This window comes from Stegostoma tigrinum, chromosome 36 (assembly GCF_030684315.1).
Source record: "Stegostoma tigrinum isolate sSteTig4 chromosome 36, sSteTig4.hap1, whole genome shotgun sequence".
NCBI classification, from domain to species: Eukaryota; Metazoa; Chordata; class Chondrichthyes; order Orectolobiformes; family Stegostomatidae; genus Stegostoma; species Stegostoma tigrinum.
The window spans coordinates 25,291,314-25,314,549 of NC_081389.1; the positions used below are offsets into that span (position 1 = coordinate 25,291,314).

Consider the following 23,236-nt stretch of genomic DNA (forward strand, 5'->3'; position numbering starts at 1 on the left):
CATCAAATTGTCGACACTTCCAACACACAGTAGTGACAGGCGGCAGTAGTGGAAGAGATTCCTGGTTAGCCAAGTGATGAAATGAAAGTGGATCCTCTACCATCACTATTGATAGCTCCAAGCTACAATATGAATGTCAAAGTGTTTGTTGCCACAGAGACTCTGTTAGCCTATGTAGGCCAGTTAGCTTAATTGGCTGGATTCCTGATGGGACTCAGATTGAAGCAAATAGTACTGGCTTCGATTTTGTTCTATGTACAGGGGAGGGAACAATTCCATAGGTGAGACCTACCTTCAGACAGAGAACTTGGGAAAAATGGTTGCCCTGAGAAGGGTTCTGAGGAAGGGTCACTGGACCTGAAACGTTAACTCTGATCTTTTCTTCACAGATGCTGCCAGACCTGCTGAGCTTTCCCAGCACCTTCTGTTTTTGCTCCTGATTTACAGCATCTGCAGTTCTTTTGGTTTTTATTTTGCCCTGAGAAGGTGGTGGTGAGCTGCCCCCTTGAGTTGCTGAGCCTTTCTGACATGCATACACCCACTCTTATCAAATTAAAGTGGCTGTTTGAGATGTACTGAAGTGTCAATTTGATACTGGTCTTTTTTTGGATTAATTTATTATTGCCCATCTTGAACTGCTTGATCAGCCGGCAGACAGCCCTGTTCTTGATAAGAGTAGTTTACTCTTAGGCCATTTCAGAGGACAGTTAACATTAACAGTACCATTATTGTACCATACTTGTTTATGGCTGGTTTTTTAAATGTGGTAACCCACAGCTGAAATGACAGTCTCACAAGAAGTTCACATCTGTAACTGTCTCACACTCACCTATTGCTGTTGTTGGATTAGCAGTGCAGCACAATTTAATGGTTAACTTTACATCAACAAGTCTAGTAATGGTATCAATGTGGATTTCACAAGCTTCAAAATCTGCCCCTCCCCCACTGCATCACAAAACCAGCCCAGCTCATCCCCACCTCCCACTGCATCACAAAACCAGCCCAGCTCATCCCCGCCTCCCACTGCATCACAAAACCAGCCCAGCTCATCCCCACCTCCTTAACCTGTTCTTCCTCTCACCTGTCCCCTCCTCCCACCTCAAGCCGCACCTCCATCTCCTACCTACTAACCTCATCCCGCCTCCTTGACCTGTCTGTCCTCCCTGGACTGACCTATCCCCTCCCCACCTATACTCTCTTCTCCACCTATCTTCTCCTCTATCCATCTTTGGTCCGCCTCGCCCTCTCTCCCTATTTATTTCAGAACCCTCACCCCATCCCCCTCTCTGATGAAGGGTCTAGGCCCGAAACGTCAGCTTTTGTGCTCCTGAGATGCTGCTTGGCCTGCTGTGTTCATCCAGCTCCACACTTTGTTATCTTAGAAGATTTAGTGTTGTCCAGGTTTTCCAAGCCTTTTTTTTAAAGTCATTTAAATGACTTAAAACATCTCCCATTTTCTGTGACATTCATACTAATTTAGGGACCTGGTGGCACTGTATCCCTTTAATGACAGATTGTGTTCTTCTAGAAGAGACTAAATTCAGTGTGTTCACTCTAAGGTCAATTGTCACAATAAAACAGTTATTGCAGCTATACTGCCCAGACTGAGTATTGTTACAAATTGATTCAGTTTATCCCATAGAAACCTTTGCAAAGATTGTAGGATTGTTTGAATTTTTTTTCCTCATTTTAATCTGTCCTGTTCTGAAATTTCACTGAGTGCCTATCCTCCAATACCTCATCCAGGTAACCATTTGGCATGTGAGTAGACATCTTTTCAACAAAAACAGGCATCACAACTTCATCCTGTCATTTCCTTTCTCCACAATATATTTTTCACTATAATAGCAATCTAGAGTAGGCACCATCCCAAATCAAAGAGGTTCAAAACTATTTGACAGTGGAAGGAACTTAATTTCTTCTTGATTCAATTAGGTCAATGTAAATGAACAAAAGCTCCATGCTGCTACAAGAACAATTTCTTTATTATATCCAGCAAGAGAAATTTACATTGTGTTTGCCAATTTTATACATAATCTTGGGCTTGCATGTTCACTAATGGTGTGAATTTACACAAAAATTCCTTTGTTGGTCCCAGTCTGCTTCCAGAAGAGTTGATGAACTTCCAGGATGCTTAGCTCACTGGATTCATTGGAATATGGGATTTAATTTTCACCCAAAGTAGGAATTCTGAATGATGAGATCCACCTACTTAATTTTATGTCTTGGAAGATCAAGAATCCCTTCTTACAGAGTTATGTTCGTTTTATTTGGTTTTCTGGTTGATGTCTGTGGCTGTTTTCTAGACTCTTGTTACAAAGAATTAGAATTATTGGCGGCATCCTTTTTAATGCAGGTTAATTTTAACATATTCAGTATGGTGAAAACTGTATTGAACGTGGGCTCAGAGTATTGTTAGGTGCACGGTCTGTGTCAGTTGGAAAATTTCAAACAGATAATAAGAGATTCAAAGACTTTGAAGAGGAAAGGATGATTGGAACTGGTACCATTGGCTTTCAATAACATGGTTGTTCTTTTTGAGAAAAGATAGTTTTGAAAAGGGAAGGGACAGTGTTTAAAGAAAAGAGACCACATATAATGTAGTCTGGCACAGAGGTCAGCAAAAGTAGTCAATAGTTTCATTTGAATGGCAGTCTAATTCAGGAAGCCAATTGAAAGAAGGGTGGGTGAAGTGTGTTAAGTGCTTTACAAGACGCAATAATTAAATAATCATCAGTTCAATTAAAAATCGACTCCAAAAGTGCCAATTCCTGATTAACACTGCAAATGTATGGTTTAGAAGGGGTGGATGCTAGGAAGTTCTTTACGTTAGGCGGGGAGACTAGGATCCGTGGGCACAGCCTTAAAATTAGAGGGGGTAAATTTAAAACTGAAATGAGACGACATTTCTTCAGCCAGAGAGTGGTGGGTTTGTGGAATTCATTGCCACGGAGTGCAGTGGAGGCCGGGACATTGGATGCCTTCAAGGCAGAGATCGACAAATTCTTGATCTCAGAAGGAATCGAGGGCTACAGGGAGAGTGCAGGGAAGTGGTGTTGAAATGCCCATCAGCCATGACTTAAATGGCAGAGTGGACTTGATGGGCTGAATGGCCTTACCTCCACTCCTATGTGTTATGGTCTTATGGTCTTAAAGTATTCTGAACTGATATGACTGAGAAGCTGTTCAGGCTTTGATAGTTTTGAGTCAAAAAGATGGTGTTAATTGCACAGACATTCTGTAGGGACTGTGAGGCTGTGAGAAAATGTATGTGTTTCTAATTACAATGTCGAACTGCAGCAACATCCCATTACATAACCTTCGGCCTGTTAAGAAAAGCTGCAATAATATTGCAGTCTGGTGCAAACACAACCCCAGTTCACCACAGTAATTCCAAATTCTTGTGACTTTCTCTACCAACAAGAGTCAGTAATGATAGTACCACAACATGGCTGCAGCTAAGGACAGGTGAAGACAGAATAAATTTTGTCCTAATGCATTTTTTTTAAACCAGTCTTTTTTAATATTATAGGAGGTGTGGAATGACTCATCTCTGGGAGCCAATAAGGCACTGGCCACCCTCCTCATGATCAGAGAGCTAAGGCAGGGTTCCATCCTGTGGGGGACTGGTTTCCAACCCAAGGGGTTTGTGATTTTTCTTGTAGTGAAGCAAGAACAGAGAGGCGGTGGAATGTTATTTTCTCCAGTACATAACGTGCTGATAATGGTCTGATTACATCTTGACCTCACTTGAAGCACTTTCCTAGATTGGAATGAGTGGGTGAGCCATTGGAAAGATCACACCCAGTATTGATTAGTTTTCAGAGTAGGATTGCTTGTCCTGCAGAACTGTTTGGCATCAGGATTAACATGCCCACTATTGGATTGTGTTTCAACACCATTGAGTGGCCTGACATTCACTAAAGGAACAGATTGAACATGATCGGTCTTCCTAAAGGTCTCCTTCTCCACAGCGCCATTTTTAGTTTTTGTTGGAGGCATCTGCACATTATGCTTGCCTGTTTTGTTGCGTTTTGTCAGATAGATTGTGATTACAACAGCAATCAGAAACAGCAAAATGATTAGAATGACAGCAATGATAATCGCTGTAAGATTATTCCCTGCTGATGTGAGAACCTTCTCATTACTTGCTGTTGGTCTGGATTCTGTTATTACGTTGTCTGACGTTGGTATAATGCCTCTTCTGGCAACTCCATAGGGATCCCAGGTTACAGTCGATGAATATTTATCAATTTTATCACCTTTCTGACTTGTGGGGCTGCTGCTGAAATCTGGTAATGTGGTCCCACTCAAGGAGGAAACTTTAAGCACTGTGGCATTGTAATGGTGAGTAGGTATATATGGGACAGCCCTAAATTCAAAAGTGCCTATGCCAGGTGGTACTCCATCTGCTTTCAGGAGAAATTGGAAGCTATCAATTTCAGGGTAAGGGCTAGCCTCAGCATAATCCCAAACTTCCATTGCCACATGACCATCTTCTAGGTCAGACTGTGTAAACTGATTCCTCAGATCACTTTGACTTCCATTCTGCCTATGCAGTTTGACAAGTTTTCCAGTTTTGGGTTGTTGAATAATGTTGAAAGAAGGAATGCTGTGGGTTTTGTTGGCCAGTTCACTAGCATCCAAAACATCTGTGTCAATCAGAATAGTGGTTCCTCTGGGCCAGTACAAATCCCATGCCACTCTTACAAGAGGCTGCACTTTAACATTCACAATACCTGATAGATTGCCCTCATGGGTCACTGCGGAGAAATGGAAGCTGTCTTGATAAACAGAGAAATCTCTCATGTGGTATTTTAGATCTCCATTATCAATATGTTTCTGGAAGAACTCAGTCACAACAGACTGGTTAATAATTATTTTTCCATGCCTTGGCTGTTGGGTTATTTTATAGAGTACAATATCATTTTGTTGGGTGTCTATTAAGAGTTCCTCTCTGGTTATCAGCACAGACACATTGCCCTGCAGTAAAACAATTTCTTTGTTATGGACTAAATGAAGAGTCGCTGGTGTAACTTCAACAGTGACAGACCCACTAACTGGTGAATGTTTCCCATCGGAGACACTGAACTGGAATATGCTAGAAGCTGACTGCCCATCTGCTTTGAATAACACTCTGCCAGCGTTGATATCCGCCTGTGTGAACTGTTTGATGGCCGTAGTGTTGTTAACCTGATTCACAAAGAAGCCATTGTTTGGCCCTGTGACAATACTGTACAGAATTTCTTCTGGTGAATTATCAAAGTCAACTGTGTTCATGTGATCTGGAGTCAGCACAAAGCTGGAGCCTTGCAGGACATGCAGGGTCATTCCTGTAGTCATAATCTGTGGGGAGTGATCCTTCACTGGTACGACAGTTATATTGAATAACTCAGAAAGGACAATGAGAGATCCATCATCCACAGAATGTGAAAGTGACTTTCTCCTTGGATTCAACCACACTTGAAATGTGAAGCTATCTGTTAAAGGCCCTGGTTTGCTGTGTGTATACTTTAGAGCAGAGTCTCGCAAATCAGACTGTGTAAAATGCTTCACCTTGCCCACATCAGCTAATGAGAGAAACCCATGGACTGGTTGTGTGGTCACCTCAAATGTCACATCATAGGCAGGCTGCTGAGATTTTGGGACACGAGCCAGAAGATTTGAAGCATCTAACAGTGACTGATTGATTGCTGCACTTTGACCTTCAGGCAGTACAAGACCTGGAGCAAAAAGAAAGATTTTTTTACTCATTTCATAAAAATTATTGCCAGTAACCATTCCCTTGGTCCAAGCTTTTAAGTGTCAGCATTTATTCTCTGCATGAGCTGTAGCCAAATCTTCAAATTTCATTTTGTCATATCTTTTTTCTTTTTATTTGTAACTACTGTATCACCTCTTTCTAATATTGAGGGATAATCTACAAGCTCTGTGTAAAAAAAGTGCATCATGCCCCCTGTCCTAAATCTACAATATTTTAATCTTATATCACTGACCTCTGCATCCAGAATCCTCAAATAACTAGGAGCATTTCAACATTACTAACATTTTAAAGGGGCTGGGTGCACTATGATTTTTCAGATTGTCAACACAGGGTTAACCCTCAAAGGAAAATACAAAGAGAAAAGTCAACCAGTATTGGTTCAGTTTACAGGAGAGCACTCATTCCTACTTTCACAATTTACCTGCAACAGACTGCTGTGCAAAAAGTGAACAGCTTTCTCAGAGTCTGCCTAAAGGCAGTTTTTTTAAACAATTGTTTTTAATTCAATTCCAAAGTGAAGTGCTTGCCCTTTCTAAACTGCCATATTTACAAGAACTCAACAATTTGCATATTGGCATTTAATAACTCAAATAAATTAATCTGAGTTCTAGTTTGCTGCAAACTATAACCTTCAGCCTCTACATTATGAATGTATTCAACTGGAATTGCTGATAACTACAGGGCACCAGGGAAACTGAGAAAGTGTGAAAGAGGAAATGCAATCTTCAAATACTTATCTCTACTTCACTATAGAATGAGTCATGCCTTTTCTATGTGGTTTGAACAGACCACAGGATTGGTCTCAACACAGAGAGCCACATTCCTAACCCTGCCAGTGCATTCATTGTACAAACTTGTCATTGGCAAGAGTCTGAAGCTTTCTCCTGTATCTCAGTTACTAGAACTCTTTCCTGCACTGAAATATTTTCCTTTGTCCATTTTCATTTTCTATTGAAAGAATTATAGAAGCTGACAGAATGGAAGTCTATTCTGCCACAGGTCGGTGTGAATTGATGTGGTGCATGTTTCAGAATGATTGAAATTAATTTTCAAATATAGTGTGCATAGCAATGTTTGCTACCCACATAATTCTAATTCAGCTATAAATATTAAATATTGTCTACAAATCAGCATCTGGATTGTAAAGAAAGAGGAGGAAGTGAAATTAATTAGTCAGCTCTCTTTAAGATAGATGGAGCCAGGTGGCCTCTGTCTGTCATAACCATTGACCTGAATTGGAAAAATGCAGATATTTCAAACTCAGCAAATTAAAACCTGAGAGTACTTGTGACTCTCACTCTGTACACAAAAGGCAATCCCTTCCTACACTCAGAATTTCCAGCCCAGGTAGCATCCCAGTAAATCATTTCCGCACTCTTTCTAGTTTAAGAATATCCCTTTCTATAGGAGGGCAACCAGAACTACAGGCAGCATTCCAAATGTGAGTACACCAACATCCTGTACAGCTGCAGCAAGGCCCACCACTCCCCCCAAACCCATCTCCTATACTTTATGCTCCAACTGAAGAAAGCTGGAATCCCGAGAGCCTTGTTCACCGCCCTGTTACACGTCATTTCACTTTCAAGGAGCTATGAAACCGCTATATTTCTTTGTTCAATAACACTCCCCAGGGCTCTACCATTGACTGTATAAGTCCTGCCCTGGTTTGACCCAAAGTCCAACACCTTGCATTTATCCAAATTAAACTCCATCTACCACTCCTCAGCCTGCTGGCCCAGTTGATCAAGATCTCATTCATTCCCAAATAACCTTTTCTACTGACAACCGAACTCCAATCCTGGCGTCATCCCCAAACTTAATAATCATATCTCCTGAGCTCTCATCCAAATCAATAATATAAGTGACAAATAACTGGACCCAGCACCAACCCTTGTGATACAGCACTGGTCACAGGCTCCAGTCTGAAAAATCAACCCTCTGCCACTACACTGTCTTCCACTGTCAAGCCAATTTTGTATCAAATTGGCTAGTACTCCCTGGATCCTGTGAGATTTAACTTTACTCAACAACCCACCATTTGGTATCTTGTCAAAGGCCTTGCTAAAGTTCATTTGGACAACATTTACCGCATAAACTGCCCTCATCTATTCTCTTGGTCACCCCTTCAAAAAACTCAATCAAATTAAGACACAATTTCCCACACATAAAGCCATTGCTGACAATTCCAAATGAGTGCTCGCTTCCCCAAATGCATGTAGATCCCGTCTCTCAGAATCCCCTCTAACAATTTACCCACCTCAGACGTTAAACTCACTGTGCTGTAGTACCCAGGCATTTCCCTGCAGCCTTTCTTAAATAATGGCACAATATTAGCCACCCTGAAATCTTTAGGTGCTTCATCCCTGGCTATCAATAATACAAATATCTCCAGCTAGGGGCTCCATATTTCCTACCTAGCCTCCCACAAAGTCCCAAATACACTTCATCAGGTCCTGGGCATTTATCTTCCTTCATGAGTTTTCATACTTCCAGCACCACCTCCTCTGTAATGTAGGCTCTCTTGATTGATAGATTGTCAAATGTACAGAAATACAGTGAAAAGCTCTGTTTACAAGCAGTACAGGTAGATCATAGTAAGCAGGGATGTATAGATCAAAAAGACTTGGATAAAAGCATCCAAGTTACATTGCACAGGACATGCCAGAGGTGAGATCAACATTAACAAGATCAGCATTATTTGAAGCTGGAGAGTCCAATCATCATTCTAATAAGGGCAGGGAAGAAGCTGTTCCTGAACCTGCTGCTGCGTGTTCAGGTTACTATATCTTCTGTCTGATGGAAGACATTACAAGAGATCATTACCAGGGTGTGATGGGTCTTTGACGATGTTGACAGCCTTTCCACGCAGTAAACCATGTCAATGGAGTCCATGGATGGAACGTCGGCTTTCGTGAAGGTGGGGGCTGTGCATACAACTTTCTGTAGTTTCTTATGGTCCTGGACAGTTGTACCAGGCCATATGTATCTGGACAGAATGCTTTCAATGGGCATCTGTAGACATTGGTGGGGGACCTTCTGAACATGCCAAATTTCCTGAGCTACTTGAGGTGTTGTGCCTTCTCAACTGTTGCATCTACGTGGGAAGTCCAGGACAGGTTGTTAGTTATCATCACGCCTAGGAACCTGATGCTGTTTACCCTCTCACCCTCAGCTCCATTGATGTAGATGGGGGTGTGTTCTCCTTTTTTTCTGAAGTCAACAATCAGTTCTTTAGTTTTACTGATGATGAGAAAAAGGTTGTTTTCATTGCAGCATGTCACCAAGCCCTCTATCTCCCTTCTGTATTTTGACTCATCATTGTTAGATATCCATCCCACTATGGTGCTGTCATCAGTGAACTTGTAGAGGGCATTCATTTGGCAACACAGTTGTAGGTGTACAGGGAGTACAGTAGGGGCTGAATACACATCTTTGTTTGGCTCCTGTGTTGAGGGTAATTGTGGAGGAGGTGCAGTTACCTATCCTCACTGATCGCGGTCTGTGGCTCAGAAAGCTGAGGATCCAGTTGCAGAAGGTGAAGCCAACCTCAAGGTCTGGGAGTTTTGAGATTAGTCTGGAGGGGATAATGGTGTTGAAAACAGCTGTAGTCAATGAGCAAGAGCCTGATGTTGGTGGCTTTGTTGTCAAGATGTTCCAGGGATAAGCGCAGGTCTAGGGATATGGCATCCTCTGTGGACCTGTTATGTTGGTAGGCAAATTGTACGGGATTGAGGCAGGTTGGGAGACTGGAGTTGATGTGGGCCATGACCAGCCTCTCAAAGCACTCTTCAAGACATCAATGTTTGTTTCCTGAAGTTCCCTAGCACCCATATCTTTCTCAGTGGCAAATAATGATGAGAAATACTCATTTAGGATCTCACCCATCTCTTGTGGCTCTGCAGATAAACAATTTTGTTGATCTTTAAAAGACCCTATTCTGTCCCTAATTAGTTTTTGCCCTTCATGTACTTTGTAGAATCTCTTCAGATTCTCCTTTACCTTATCTGTCAAAGCCACCTTGTGTACCCTTTAGCCCTCCTGATTTCTCTCTTAAAGTGTACTCTGACACCTTCTATACTCCTCAACGAATTCACTTGATCTATGCTTGTCATTTGCCTCCTTGTTTTTCTTGACCAAGACTTCAAATAACTCCATCATTCAGGGTTCGGTACTCCTGCCAGCATTACCCTACACTCTAACAGGAATACGCTGGTTCTGATCCTCATTAACTCAATTTTTGAAACCTCCCATTCCCCACCTTTACCAGGCATCACTATGCCAAACAGCTTCCCCTGTCAACTTTGAAAGTTGCTGTCTAAGACCGTCAAAATTGGCCTTGTTCCAATTTAGAACTTTAATTTGTGGACCAGGCTGATCTTTTTCCATAGCTATTTTAAAACTAATGGAATTGTGGTCCCTGGTCCCAAAGTGCTTCCCCGCTAACACCTTCATCACTTGCCCTGCCTTATTTCCCAGGAAAAGGTCAGGTTCTGCCCTTTTTCTAGGATGGCCATTTACATACTGCATAAGAAATCCTTCCTGAACACACTTCATAGATTTCCCTCCATCCAAGCCCTTAACACTGTGGCAGTCCCAGTTGATGTAAGGAAATTGATGTTAAAATTACCTACTATTACAACTCTATTATTTTTGCAACTTACATATTTGCTTCTCAATCTCCCGCTCCCACATACTACTGGGGGCCCTATAGTAACAATGCTATCAACGTAATCTCCCCCTTTTTATTTCTTAGTTCTATCCATACAGACTCAATGGGCAAATCTTCAAGAATGTCTTCTCTCAATACTGCCTTGATGTTATCCCTCATCAAAAACACGACTCCCTCTCCTCTCTTACCTCCCTTTCTATCCTTCCTATAGCATCTGTACCCCAGAACATTGAGCTGCCAGCCCTGTACCTTCCTCAGCCATGTTTCTGTAATAGTTATAATATCGCAGCCCCATGTACCTATCGATGCCCAAAATTCATTTGCCTTATCTGTCTGGCCTCTTGCATTGAAAAAAATGCAATTTAACCCAGACTTCCTGCCATGTTCTTGCCTGCCCTGTCTCATGCTGGGATTACCCAGATTGCCTTTACAATTTAACTTGCTCTCACTAACCTCTGTACTGTCCTCAAGTTTCCCTTTCATCTACCTGCTGCTTTGGATCCCACCATCCCTGCCAGACTAGTTTACACTCTCTCAAGATGCTCTAGCAAATCTTCTCACCAGGATGTTGGTCCTGTTTGAATTTGTTTGCACACAACTGTGGAACTGGCCAATTAGTCAACGTGTGCATCTGATACCCCTGTATGTCATGTCTGTGAGCCCTGTCTCATGAGTCTAAGGAATTCTGTGTTCCCAATCCCTACAATCCGCAGACATATCTGTGCTCCTCTAATTTTGGCCTTTTTTGTGGTCCCGCCTCCAGTTTGGAGCCTCAGTTCAGAATTCTCTTCCTAAACCTCTTTCTGCCTCTCTCTCTCTTACTTTGGGACTCATCTTAAAACTGAGTTCTTTGACCAAGCCTTTGGTCATTTACTTAATACCTCCTGTGTGGCTGTGTCATACTTTGTTTAATGGTGTAACTGTAAACCCCGTTGGAATGTATTTAATTTAGAGGTACTACATCAACATGAGTTGTTGTTATTGCTTCCATTTTGCACATACATGCAACCTTTTATTCTCTTCAAACAACTGTGTCTTTGTGTTGTGCAGTAAAATAATGCAGACATGCTATTCACGGTAGAAGTGGATCTGACACACAGCCTAATCTACTTGTATTTACAAGACAGAATGGCCTTCACTGTCGTGAAATGGTTACGACCTGGTTTTGACCCAGACCTTTGTTTAAATAGTGCATCTTTTCTACTAAACTATATAACCAGCTGAACGACAGCAACTCAATGCTGTCAAGACGACAATAAACTGCACTTGTGCAACCTGACAAAATTTGATGCTGATCAACATAATAAAATATTAGGATGGGAGACCAAGAACTTGGTCAAAGACATTGGTGGAGAGAGAAGCTGACAGGTTTAGGGAGAGAATTCCAGAACTTATGGCCCAGTCAGCTAAAGGCACAGCTACCAATAATGTAATTAAATAATGGATTCTGAAGCAGCTGGTATTGCAGATGTCAAAGACGGGTGGAGGTAAGGAGCTGCAAGGACCAGGAGGAATTGCATTGGGTCAGGGGGCCCCTGTTTATCCTGGAAAAATTTAATTAAACAGTGACAGAGATACAGGCAGAGACACAAAGTACCAGGCAACTAGAATACCTTGTCCCACACATTGGCTACAGGACAAAAGCAGCTGAGGGTGGTTTAGTTCCTGTTGAACTGTATGCTCAGTCACTGCTACTATTAAGTTGGCATCATTGCTAAAGTATAAACTGTACTTTACCTTTATTGTGCCACAGCTGAGTGCCTTGTTGAAGACTATGCTTTTCAAAGGAAATCCATAATGTAAGGGTCTTCCTTTCTGTCACCACTGGGGGAGAGGAAACTGTGAACTCGAATGAATCCTGACATTTCCAAAAGGGTTCCTTTGGCCAATTATGTTGGTAGAAAATATTTTCAGATTCCAGCTGTTAGAGAAGAAGAGAGAATATGTTATGAATGCTGTTCACTGACATTATCCTAAGTATTAGGAACCCATACTCTATTAGATGATCATAAAACATTTGCAGCGTGGAAAGAGTCCATGTTGGAGCACCTTCACATGGTGTTTGTGCTCCAAGCTTCTTCTCATTATTTTTAATCCTTACTTTATGAACACATCCCTCTATTCCCCTCCTCTGTCATGTGTTTATTTAACTTCCCCTTTGGTTCCCCTCAACCACACCATGGGGCAGCTTTCCACCTCTCTGGAGTTCCCACGTCTCACATTCTCCAAACCAGAGCCTAGAAATGTTCATCAAACCTTAGATTAAATAAATCCTGGCTCAAACTTACAACCCTGGGCACCAAAGCCTGATTATTATCTGCAACCCGGTTACTATCACTAACTTGGGCTCCATAGCATGGTTAGTATCCTAGCCTTAGTTCTAGGTCCTTTTACCATCTCTTGCCCAGGCTCCAGAACCTTGTTACTATCACTAGCTTCGGCACTGATGCCTGCTTACTAATACCAACCCAGGCCCAGATGCTATTGTCTAGTTATTATTGCTAACCCAGGCCCTGGAGAATGATCAATATCACTAACGCAGGCCTTGGAGCTTGTTATTATCACTAGCCCAGACCCTGAATACTACGTTTACTATTAATAACCTAGGCCCTGGAGTGTAGTTACTATTATTAACTTAGGGCCTGGGACCTGCAGTTGCTATCACTAACTGGGACCCTGAAGCTTAGTTATTATCACTAATTGGGTTTCAGAGATTAACTACTGTGTCTGTATTTGGCACAGGGATGAATTCTACTCTAAAAGTCCATGTGAAGACTTTTGCAAGAGATAGTATGAGTCTCTGCTTATGGAAATTCTTCTAGAACCTGTTAGTCTCCAAGTGTGGGCTGTCAGAGCTGGTGATGAGATTGCATTGGACCATTTTGCCTCCTGCTTGAAAGTCTGAGTTACAGGGAGGTGATGGTGTAGTGGTAACATCACTGGACTAGTAATCCAATGTTCTAAACTAATATTCTTTGGGATATAATTTCAAAATTTACCATGTCTCTTGATTGAATTTAAAGTCAATTAAAAAAAACTGGAATTGAAGACTAGTGTCAATAATGGTATCATGAATTATTAATTGTTGTAAAAACTCATTTTGCTGTTACTGATGTTGTTTAAGGAATTAATTCTGCCATCTTATCCATTCAGACCTGTACATGTGATTCCAGGCCCCCAACAATGATTTCACTCTTAACTACCCTCTGAAATAGCCAAATTCAAGCACAACAAGTAATGGCCTCACCAGTGATGCTCATATTCTATAAAAGAACTAAAAAAAATTGTGGATTTGAAGTGAGTGGAGAAGCGAGCATAGCTCTGCTACTCCTGATTAACAACCTGAACAGGATTAGGCCATTAAGCCCCTGAAGACTGCTCCACCATCAATAATGTGGAGGTGCTGGTGTTGGACTGGGCTGGACAAGGTAAAAAAAAACTCACAATACCAGGTTATAGTCCAAAAGGTTTAATTGAAAACACAAGCTTTCAAAGTGTTGCTCCTTTAATCAAATTGTATGTCCTTTTTGAACAAAATAGAATGTATCTGCAAATACAAATTCATCCCATAGATTTATACGTGTGTGCGAGTGTGAGTGAAAGACAGAGAGACTGTGTGTGTGAAGGAGCGCGTGTGTTTGTGTGTGTGTGTGTGTGTGTGTCTGTGTGTGTAGGAGTGCATGTACCCAAAGATCCGAGGCCGAATGTCTTTGACCACTGAAGTGTTCCCCGACTGGGAAAGCACATTCCTGTCTGGCAATTGTTGTATGGTGCAGTAAGATCAATACGATATAGTTGATCTGGTTGTAACCTTATATCTTCATTCCTACCTACCCTGATGACCTTTCATTACTTTTACTTAACAATATCCTATCCAACTCTGCCTTAAAAATATTCAAAGAATTCGTTACCACCACCTTTTCAGGAAGAGAGTTCTAAAGACTCATGACCAAATGGGAGGAAAAGGTTTTGCAGAATTTCTGTTTAAATTTCTACTAACTGCACCTCAGGAATGAGACTAATTGGAAATCACAAAATCAGATAAACAACAAACCTATACCGAAGGAGAACAGATCAGATAATGGACAGCAGGCGTGTGGGTGAGTGTCAACTCTTATGTGTTTACAGTACAAAGGGAGAATATTTTCCTCCTGACCTATTGTGTAGATGATCAGTGGGAAAGGCCTCCTGAAGAGTTGACCATTTACACTAGTCGATGTACCCCTTCTAAGGCTAAATGAAGCCAAGTACAGAATGTCACAGTTAGAGAGTTTCTGTTCCAGCCTAATCCAAGTGGAAGTGAATGGCTTTGTACGTAGTAGGATCCCTTCAAAGACCTCCAGGACCTGAAGAGTTAAAAGGAGCTGTGAAATAATTCCCTGCACTTATTAAGCAAGCACCGTGTGAAGGAGGTCGGTAGTGATGTGACAGATAAAGTAATGATGCCCATTCATTTTGAACTCGTTTTAGATTGGTCGGTGCAGTCTATAATTTGACTTTGTTTGCAGCATGGATGTTAATTATTTTCCTCCAGCACGGAGTATGTGTTATGCGATTTCAGGGAGTCGTTTATCTCCCCTGACACTAACAGATACCACAAGTTGCAAAGTTACGCTTCAGCAGCAACCCATTAAACCAAAGAGCCAGTACTCAGATTATATTATACAGCCTTTTTCCAGCATAATTTATGTGATATCTTTTTTTGTCTTCTAATTTTCTGCTGAAGGTATTGGCAGATCCTTCACAATGTTGTCCAGGTAGCTATTCCTCATTCGTGAGTTTTTGAATTATATAGCACACAAGAGGCCATTTAGCCCATTCTCCCTGTGCTGGTTTGCTGTACAAACCATTTGGCACATTCACTTGTTTCTACAGTAGTATTGTTATTTTCAATTCAAGTTTTAGAAGGTTACCACTGAATCTGATTCCACTGCCCTTTCAGGCAGTGTGTCCCTTCTTTCTCTCTGTCTGGTTCTTTTGTGAATTATCTTAAAATGTGTGGTTTCTGGTTACTAACTGTCAGTGAAAACAGTTTCTCTTTGTCATTCTCCTTCTTACCTCTTCCACTAAAGTTCTTCAATGAATGCCTCCTTACTTCTCCCTTTGATTTTCCCTGCTTGGAGGAATAACCCTAGCTTCTCCACATAATTGAAGTCCCACAAACCTGGTATCAATATAACAATCTCGTCTGCACCCTTGACATCCTTCCTCAGGTGTAGTGCCCGAATTGAACACAATGCTCCAAAAGGGGCTAAACCAGTATTTTAAAATCAACATTTTGGGTAACATCCTTGTTTTTGCACTATTTGGGCAGAATTTTACAGGGATCTGAGCGATTTGGATTATGAAAAGAATTGTGCTAAAAAAAAGTCTGATGAGATCTCTCTCAACATCAGGAGCATTTTGCTCCATCTTTTATGTTTTTGCTCCATTAACAAACTGTTCTGAAAATTCTGCTGACATTATGATAGCTGTGACAGTCTTCACCATTCTAAAACAAGCAGTAAAGTTTAAATTATATTATTTGTAGAATATTGAGTGGTGGTTAAATTTGTCCAATCTCTCAATTTTAATGGGTCCTTCTGAAAAGTCCAGAAACTGGATATACACCAATGAACTCATCAATTCCTCCTTATACCACGCCCCATCAATAACAAACAAAGAACAATACAGAATAGGAATGGACCCTTCAGCCCCACCAACACATGATGCTTTTCTAAACTGAAAATCTTTTACCTCTACATGGTCCGTTTCCCTCTATTCCCTGCTTATTCACATATCTGTCCATGTGCATCTTAAACATTGCTATAGTATCCGCCTCCACCACCTCCTCCGGCAGGCACTGACCACCCTCTGTGTAAAAAAGCCTCTCTCTCTCTCTCTCTCTCATCTCGGTTAAATTTACCCCTTTTTACCTTAAAGGTATGCCCCCTAGTAATTGACATTTCTATCCCAGGAAAAAGACTCTGACCATCCACTCTATCCATCCCTCTCAATTTTGTAAACTTCTAACAGGTCACCCCTCATCCTCAATGTTAAACTGAGAACAAACTGGGGTTGTCCAATCTCTCCTAAGAGTTAATATCCTCCAAACCAGGCAACATCCTAGTAAACTATTTCTGTAGCCTCTCCAAAGCCTCCACGTCCTTCTGGTAGTGCAGCAACCAGAACTGAGCACAATATTCCAAATGTGACTGAACGTAAGTTCTACATACCTGTAATATGATTTGCCAATTTTTATACTTGATGACCAATGAAGGCGAGCATGCATGTGTCTTCTTGGCCGCCTTATCCACTTGTGTTGCCACTTTCAGGGAACTGAAGATCGATACACCTAAGTGCTTCTGTGTGTTGATGCTACTAAAGGTTCTGCCATTTACTGTATACTTTCCTCTGCATTAAATCTCCCAAAATGCATCACCTTACATTTGTCTAGATAAAAGTCCATCTGCCATTTCTCTGCCCAAGTTTCCAGTCTATTAAATCTTGCTGGATCATCTGGAAATCCTCCTTATCATCTCCAGCTTCCCAAATCTTTGTGTCATCCAAAAGTTTACTAGCCAGGCCACCTATATTCTCCTCTAAACCAGTTATGTACATGACAAGCCAACAGGAGTCCCAGTACTTGCCTAGAGAGAGGAGGGTAACTTCTTCAGGTTAGGCATCCTTGGAAGATGCTTCGCATTGAAGTTAAAATTGTATCTGAGATAATGGATTCTCCAGCATCTGTAGTTCCTAAGATAACAAAGTGTAGAGCTAGATGAACACAGCAGGCCAAGCAGCATCAGAGGAGCACAATAGCTGATGTTTCGGGCCTAGACCCTTCTTTTCAGATGAAGGGTCTAGGCCCGAAACGTCAGCTTTTGTGCTCCTCTGATGCTGCGTGGCCTGCTGTGTTCATCCAGCTCCATACCTTGTTATCTAGGAGACCAAGTACTGATCCCTGTGAAACACCACTGGTCACAGATCTCCAGTCAGAAAAATATCTTTTCAGTCAGTTCTGTATCCACCTTACTAGCTTACTGCAGATCCAATATGACCTCACCTTTTGTATCAGCCTGCCATGAGGGACCTTGTCAAAGGTAGACAACCTCTACTGCCCTCACCAAACATCTTAGTCTTTTGAGGAAGTAACAATCAAGTTTGTGAGGTACGTCCTTCCCCACACAAAACCACGTTACCTATTCTATTAAGTCAATATTTTTCCAAATGTGAGTAAATCCTAGCCCTAAGAATCTTCTCCAATATTTCCTACCATTGATGTAAGGCCCACGGGCCTGGAATTTCCTGAATTATCCCTGTTGCCCTTTAGTAAAGAAACCACATTGGCTATTGTCCAGTCCTCTGGGGACATCTTCTGTGAGAATAGATGATGAAAAAGATTTCGTAAAAGGCTCCAGCATTTTCCTCACTTGCCCCCCTCAGCATTCTGGAATAGCTCCTATCAGGTCATGTGAACTTGTCTACCCTAATGCTTTTCAAAACATCCAACACCTCCACATTTTGATATTGACATGCCCTAGAATATCAACATACCCCTCCCAAGACTCATCACTCACTATATCCTCTCCTTTGCGAATATCGATGTAAAACATTCATTGAGGACCTCGCACACTTCCGCCTTCATCTGATAAAGCAGCAGTGCTCCAAAAGCTTGTGACTGTAAATAAACCTGTTGGACTCTAACCCGGTGTTGTGCGATTTCTGACCTCATCAGTCCCAGTCAAAACACTGGCACCTCCACATTCAGTGCAGAAGAATATGGACATCCTTATGCATGAATCTCAGAAAATTAGAATGTACACACAGCAAGTAAAGAAGAAGGAAAATGGAACTTTGCCATTTATTACTAAAGGAGTAGAGTATAACAGTCAGAAAATGTTGCTGCACTTTAAAAGGCATTAGTGCACAATTTTTGTCCCCTTACTTGGGGAGGCAGTTCAGAGGATGTTCACTAGATTGATTCCAGAGATGAGGGGTTGTCACAAGAAGAGAGATGGAGCAGTTTAGACCTAAACTGTCCGGAACTTAGAAAAAATGAGAGGAGATCTAATTGAAGTCTATAAGATGATAAAGGAGATTGACAAAGTAGACAGAGAGATAGAGAGAGAGAGAGAGAGAAAGAGCGCGAGGACGTTTCCTCATGTGGGAAAATCTAGAACAAGAGGTCATTGTTTTAGGATAAAGGGTAGCAGATTTAAAATGGAAATGAGGAGAAATTATTTTTCTCAAAGGATTGCAAATCTGTGAAATTCACTACATCAGAGTGTAGTGGTTGTTGGGACACTGAGTAAATTTAAGGATAAGATAGCTTTTTAATTAGTAACAGGTTATAAAGAAGGAAGGAAAATGTGGAGCTGAGGCTGATATAAGATCAGCCACAATCATATTAAATGTCAAAGCAGGCTCAGGGGACTGAATTTCCTACTCCTGCTTGGAAAATCTGATCTTGACATCCAGGATTTAGTTAGATAACGCAACTTATAGTAAGGGCCTTACAGGGTATCTTACCAAAATTTTCTAATTTCCTTGATTATCTGTTGTTGCTCAGGGCCTAGGAAGATTCTTCCCATTGTAAGCAATCTAATTGAAAACTTTATTTCTTCCCACCTTCAGCAGCAGAGCTATTTCTGAACTACTTGCCAGACTTTTTGATTACTGGGGGTGATGTGGGTGGAAGGGACGACACATCACAGCCACACTGGTACCTGTCCTCACCGAAGATCATCAGGCATATGTTCCAGACTTATACTGGATCTTTTATTGACTGAACCATCACGGGAACTTGATTATAGTGTCCAAGTAATTGAACTCACATCTCTCTGAGTGAAGTTGGAAACTTTCCCAATTTCATTGCCTTCCTCGAACCTGATGAGCTGTCCCAGGGCTGGAGCAGTCACTATTGAGTACGTCAACGGCCAATCATTTGCTTTGCTGTCATCACTGGTTCTTGCTTTCAGGTGCTGACTTGTGATTGGCTGACGTGTTCCTGGAAGGCATGGAAAGAAAAGTATATTTTACTTGTTTGATTTGGACACTCCCAGCTTCTCATCTATAAAACCAAGAGTGATTTCAATTGCTGGACTCCCTCCTTCCACTCACATCATACTGCAGCTCCCTTCCAAGCACATAGCCAGGCATCTCCTCATTGCTGCTGTTCTTGAAAAGACTGTTAAACAGACTCGAGGAAGGTTTCTTAATGCTGGACTGAGTTGAATGCTCCTGATACCAGCTAGTCACAAACAGTGGGAAAATCTCATTTTCCTTCCCTCCTTGGTTCTGAACTGGCTAACATAAGGTAGGCTACAATGAGGGATTGTCGAATGCGCTCTGTGCCTGATATAACCTACACCAATTGTTGTAACCCATGTCCATACCTGGATAAACGATGAGAGGTTCCTTTGTTTCAATTAGGATGTTCAAATGTCTCGCACTGACTGTAAATAGCTGTGCAGCTGCACTATTCACTCCATCAGACACATTAAATCTGAATCCTCCAGACAATGCTCCTGCAAATGGGAGGGACACCAGGGAAAAACAGATTATCTCAAAATTAATATTTACACACAAGGTTTCCTTCCTGACTTTTATAGACTCAGTATAGAAATTAATGACCTTTTGATGCACTATAGTAACCATTCAGTTTTCTACTTCGTAAATTGCCATCTGTGGGATCATGGCAGAGGGGTATTGATAATAAATGAGTAGCACCGAGGCTTGAACTGAAAAAAAGATTCCACTATGATAGCTGGTGAGATTTAAATGCAATTAATAAATAAATATGGAATAAAAAGCAAATATCATTACAAATGATGATGATAGGTCAGATTCTCATAAAAACCCACATGATTCACTAAAGTCCTTTAGAGAAATAAATCTGCCTACACATGACTCCAGTCTCACAGCCATGTGGTTGACTCTTAACTGCCTTCGAAGTGGCTCCTGAATTGTATCAAATTACCACCGAACAGGACTGTTTCAGAAGATGGTGGTTAGCTTATTGCTGTCATGTGTTTGGCGATTTCTCAGAAGATTGTGGAGGGGTTGGGGAGCAGCAGTGGTTGGGGTGGGGGGGGAAATGATGATAATGGAGTGAAGCAGTGTTGTGGGGTGGGTTTCCCCACAATGTGAAGGCCTGGGAAGAATGAGTTCATGCCTGATGGCCCTGCAAAGAGTTTATATTTTGATTCAGGAACAGTAAGATTCAGGCTTAGGAAGAATGAGAGAAGGACACTTCCAAATATATTATTTCAAATTAGGAAGAGGAAGATTTTACAGGTCTGCCCAGGGTTAATTACTCAGGGATCTCTGCAAGATATACTTGGTTTCAGTGCTAGACTTGCCTAGAGCACAGAGATAAACTGGATAAAATCAATGGAACCTTTCTTTACAAATGCAATACTGGGCTTTGGCAAAAGCATATAAATATCCCTTATATTTAAAGGCAGATCAGGCCTTTCCTTTTAGCCCTACGAAACATAATGATTAATGCGCCCTCCTGGTGATACTACGGACTATGTGTTCAACTGCATAGGTACTAACTGCTACATAACCTGGGTTTGTACACGAGCTAGATTTACAAGCACCACCTCTGAGAATGGGAGACAACAAGGTGTGGAGCTGGATGAACACAGCAGGCCAAGCAGCATCAGAGGAGCAGGAAGGCTGACATTTTGGGCCTAGACACTTATTCAGAAATGGGGGAGGGAAAGGGGATTCTGAAATAAATAAGGAGAGAGGGGGAGGCAGATAGAAGATGGGTAAAGGAGAAGATAGATGGAGAGAAGACAGACAGGGCAAAGAGGTGGGGGTGGAGCCAGTAAAGGTGAGTGCAGGCGGGGAGTTAGGGAGAGGATAGGTCAGTCCAGGGAGGATGGACAGGTCAAGGAGGCGGGATGAGGCGGGTAGGCTGGAAATGGGGATGGGGCTTGAGGTGGGAGGAAGAACAGGTTAGGGAGGCAGGGATGAGCTGAGCTGGTTTTGGGATGCAGTTGGGGGACGGGAGATTTTAAAGCTTGTGAAATCCACATTGATACCATTGTAACAAAGTGTGGGGCTGGAAGAACACAGAAGGCCAAGCAGCATCTTAGGAGCACAAAAGTTGACATCTTGGGTCTTTTCTGATCATCTTTTCTGATGAAGGGTCTAGGCCCGAAACGTCAGCTTTTGTGCTCCTAAGATGCTGCTTGGCCTTCTGTGTTCTTCCAGCTTCACTTTGTTATCTTGGATTCTCCAGCATCTGCAGTTCCCATTATCTCTTGATACCATTGGGCTGCAGGGTTCCCAAGCAGAATATGAGTTGCTGTTTCTGCAACCTTCAGGCAACATCGTTGTGGCACTGCAGGAGGCCCAGGATGGACATATATACACAAGGAGTGGGACGGGAAGTTGAAATGGTTCGCAACTGGGACATGCAGTTGTTTGTTGCAAATCGAGCATAGGTGTTCCAGAAAGCAGTTCCGGTTTGTTGAACTGGCTGTTTCTGGATCTGCATTGATGATTAACCTAGGAGAGGTCAAACTCAAAAAAACTTCTTTCAGCCCGTACCAACTCATCATTCTAATACCTAATTTTCCTGGCCTTGCATGGCCCTGCACCAACTCTGGACCCACTTTTATCTCTCACTGCCAGTGAACATTTTACTGCCCTGTTCACTGTGTTTGGTACAAAATAGAACAATGATAATGGAGTTCCACCAACAGATTAGTTCAGTGACTCCCCCGAATAACCTCAATGTAAATAAACCAGCTCAATAACTAATCATGACTCTTATCTTACCGTGATGCACAAAGATGATTTGACCATTGTTAATCTGTTCCTGGGAAAATTCCAGAATGCTGTCATCCAAAGATGATTTCACAGCCACATGGCCATTGGATGGAGGCTTGATAGAATATATCAATTCTTCTGCAGGGGTATCTGGATCCTCACTGTTCAGTAAATCCTGTGAGATCTCAGCAATGCCATATTCCCACATCTAAGAATAAGAAAATGTTTCTCTGCCATTATAAATACTTAAAAAGGTGCATATTTCACTCGTTATCAATTCTCAAATATTATTCTTGTTGTTCTTTGGACCCATAATGATCATCAAATGTTAACATAACTGATTTAGGATCAGGAATAGGCCATTCAGCCCTTTGCTCAGTAATTTGTACAGATTTTGAAGTAGTCTTTGGTTTGTAAAGCTACCCTATACAGAAGGCTATCTCAATTACAGTGATTCTTACATAGTTATTGGGTTCATCAAAGTGGCTCTGCCTCCCACATCCACAGAGCTAATTCCCCCGAAATGACCTTTGTTAAGATGTATCCTTTAGCCTGTCTAGGCTGTGTCAGGTAGAAACACCTCATTCTCCTTCATTACGTACAGTTTAGAATGGAGAAAACAGCCTCCGATACAGGAAAATATCTGTCTACATAAGAAAGAAGGTCTTGAGCAGGGCGCTTGCAACGTGAAAGAGGAACATGGGTGATCAGAGTTAATGGGTAATCAAGTCCAGCATATTGCATTGAGTGGACAATCCAGTGGACTACTTCATCCTGGATGGTGGCATGTTTCTCGGGTGTTGCCAGAGCTACACTCATTCAGGCAAGTGGGGAATATTCTTGAGTTTGCCTTGTAGATAATAGACTGAGATAACATATTAGAAACCCATTTTATTGGTTGAAGTACAAATGCAAGAATATTACTAGGCAGTACACTGAGCAGTAATATAGAAGGCTGTACAATTAATAATCTGTTACCAGGAATAATGTCCGGTCCAGAGTTAAATGCTACTTGAGTATAGGTCATTAAAAGG

General features: G+C 41.8%; 1 protein-coding gene across 1 annotated transcript in view; it reads right to left on the reverse strand.

Moving 5' to 3' along the window:
• Nucleotides 1-1,999: 1,999 nt before the first annotated feature.
• The window catches only part of LOC125446760 (chondroitin sulfate proteoglycan 4-like), a 92,149-nt gene continuing 70,912 nt past the window's right edge, over nt 2,000-23,236 (reverse strand). Inside the window, exons 6-10 of the mRNA XM_059640159.1 lie at nt 22,212-22,410; nt 19,811-19,942; nt 19,250-19,422; nt 12,171-12,354; nt 2,000-5,723 (exon numbers count right to left, since the gene is read on the reverse strand). Coding sequence (XP_059496142.1) covers nt 3,799-5,723; nt 12,171-12,354; nt 19,250-19,422; nt 19,811-19,942; nt 22,212-22,410 — 2,613 coding nt within the window. The 3' untranslated portion in view covers nt 2,000-3,798. The remainder of the gene's footprint in view (nt 5,724-12,170; nt 12,355-19,249; nt 19,423-19,810; nt 19,943-22,211; nt 22,411-23,236) is intronic.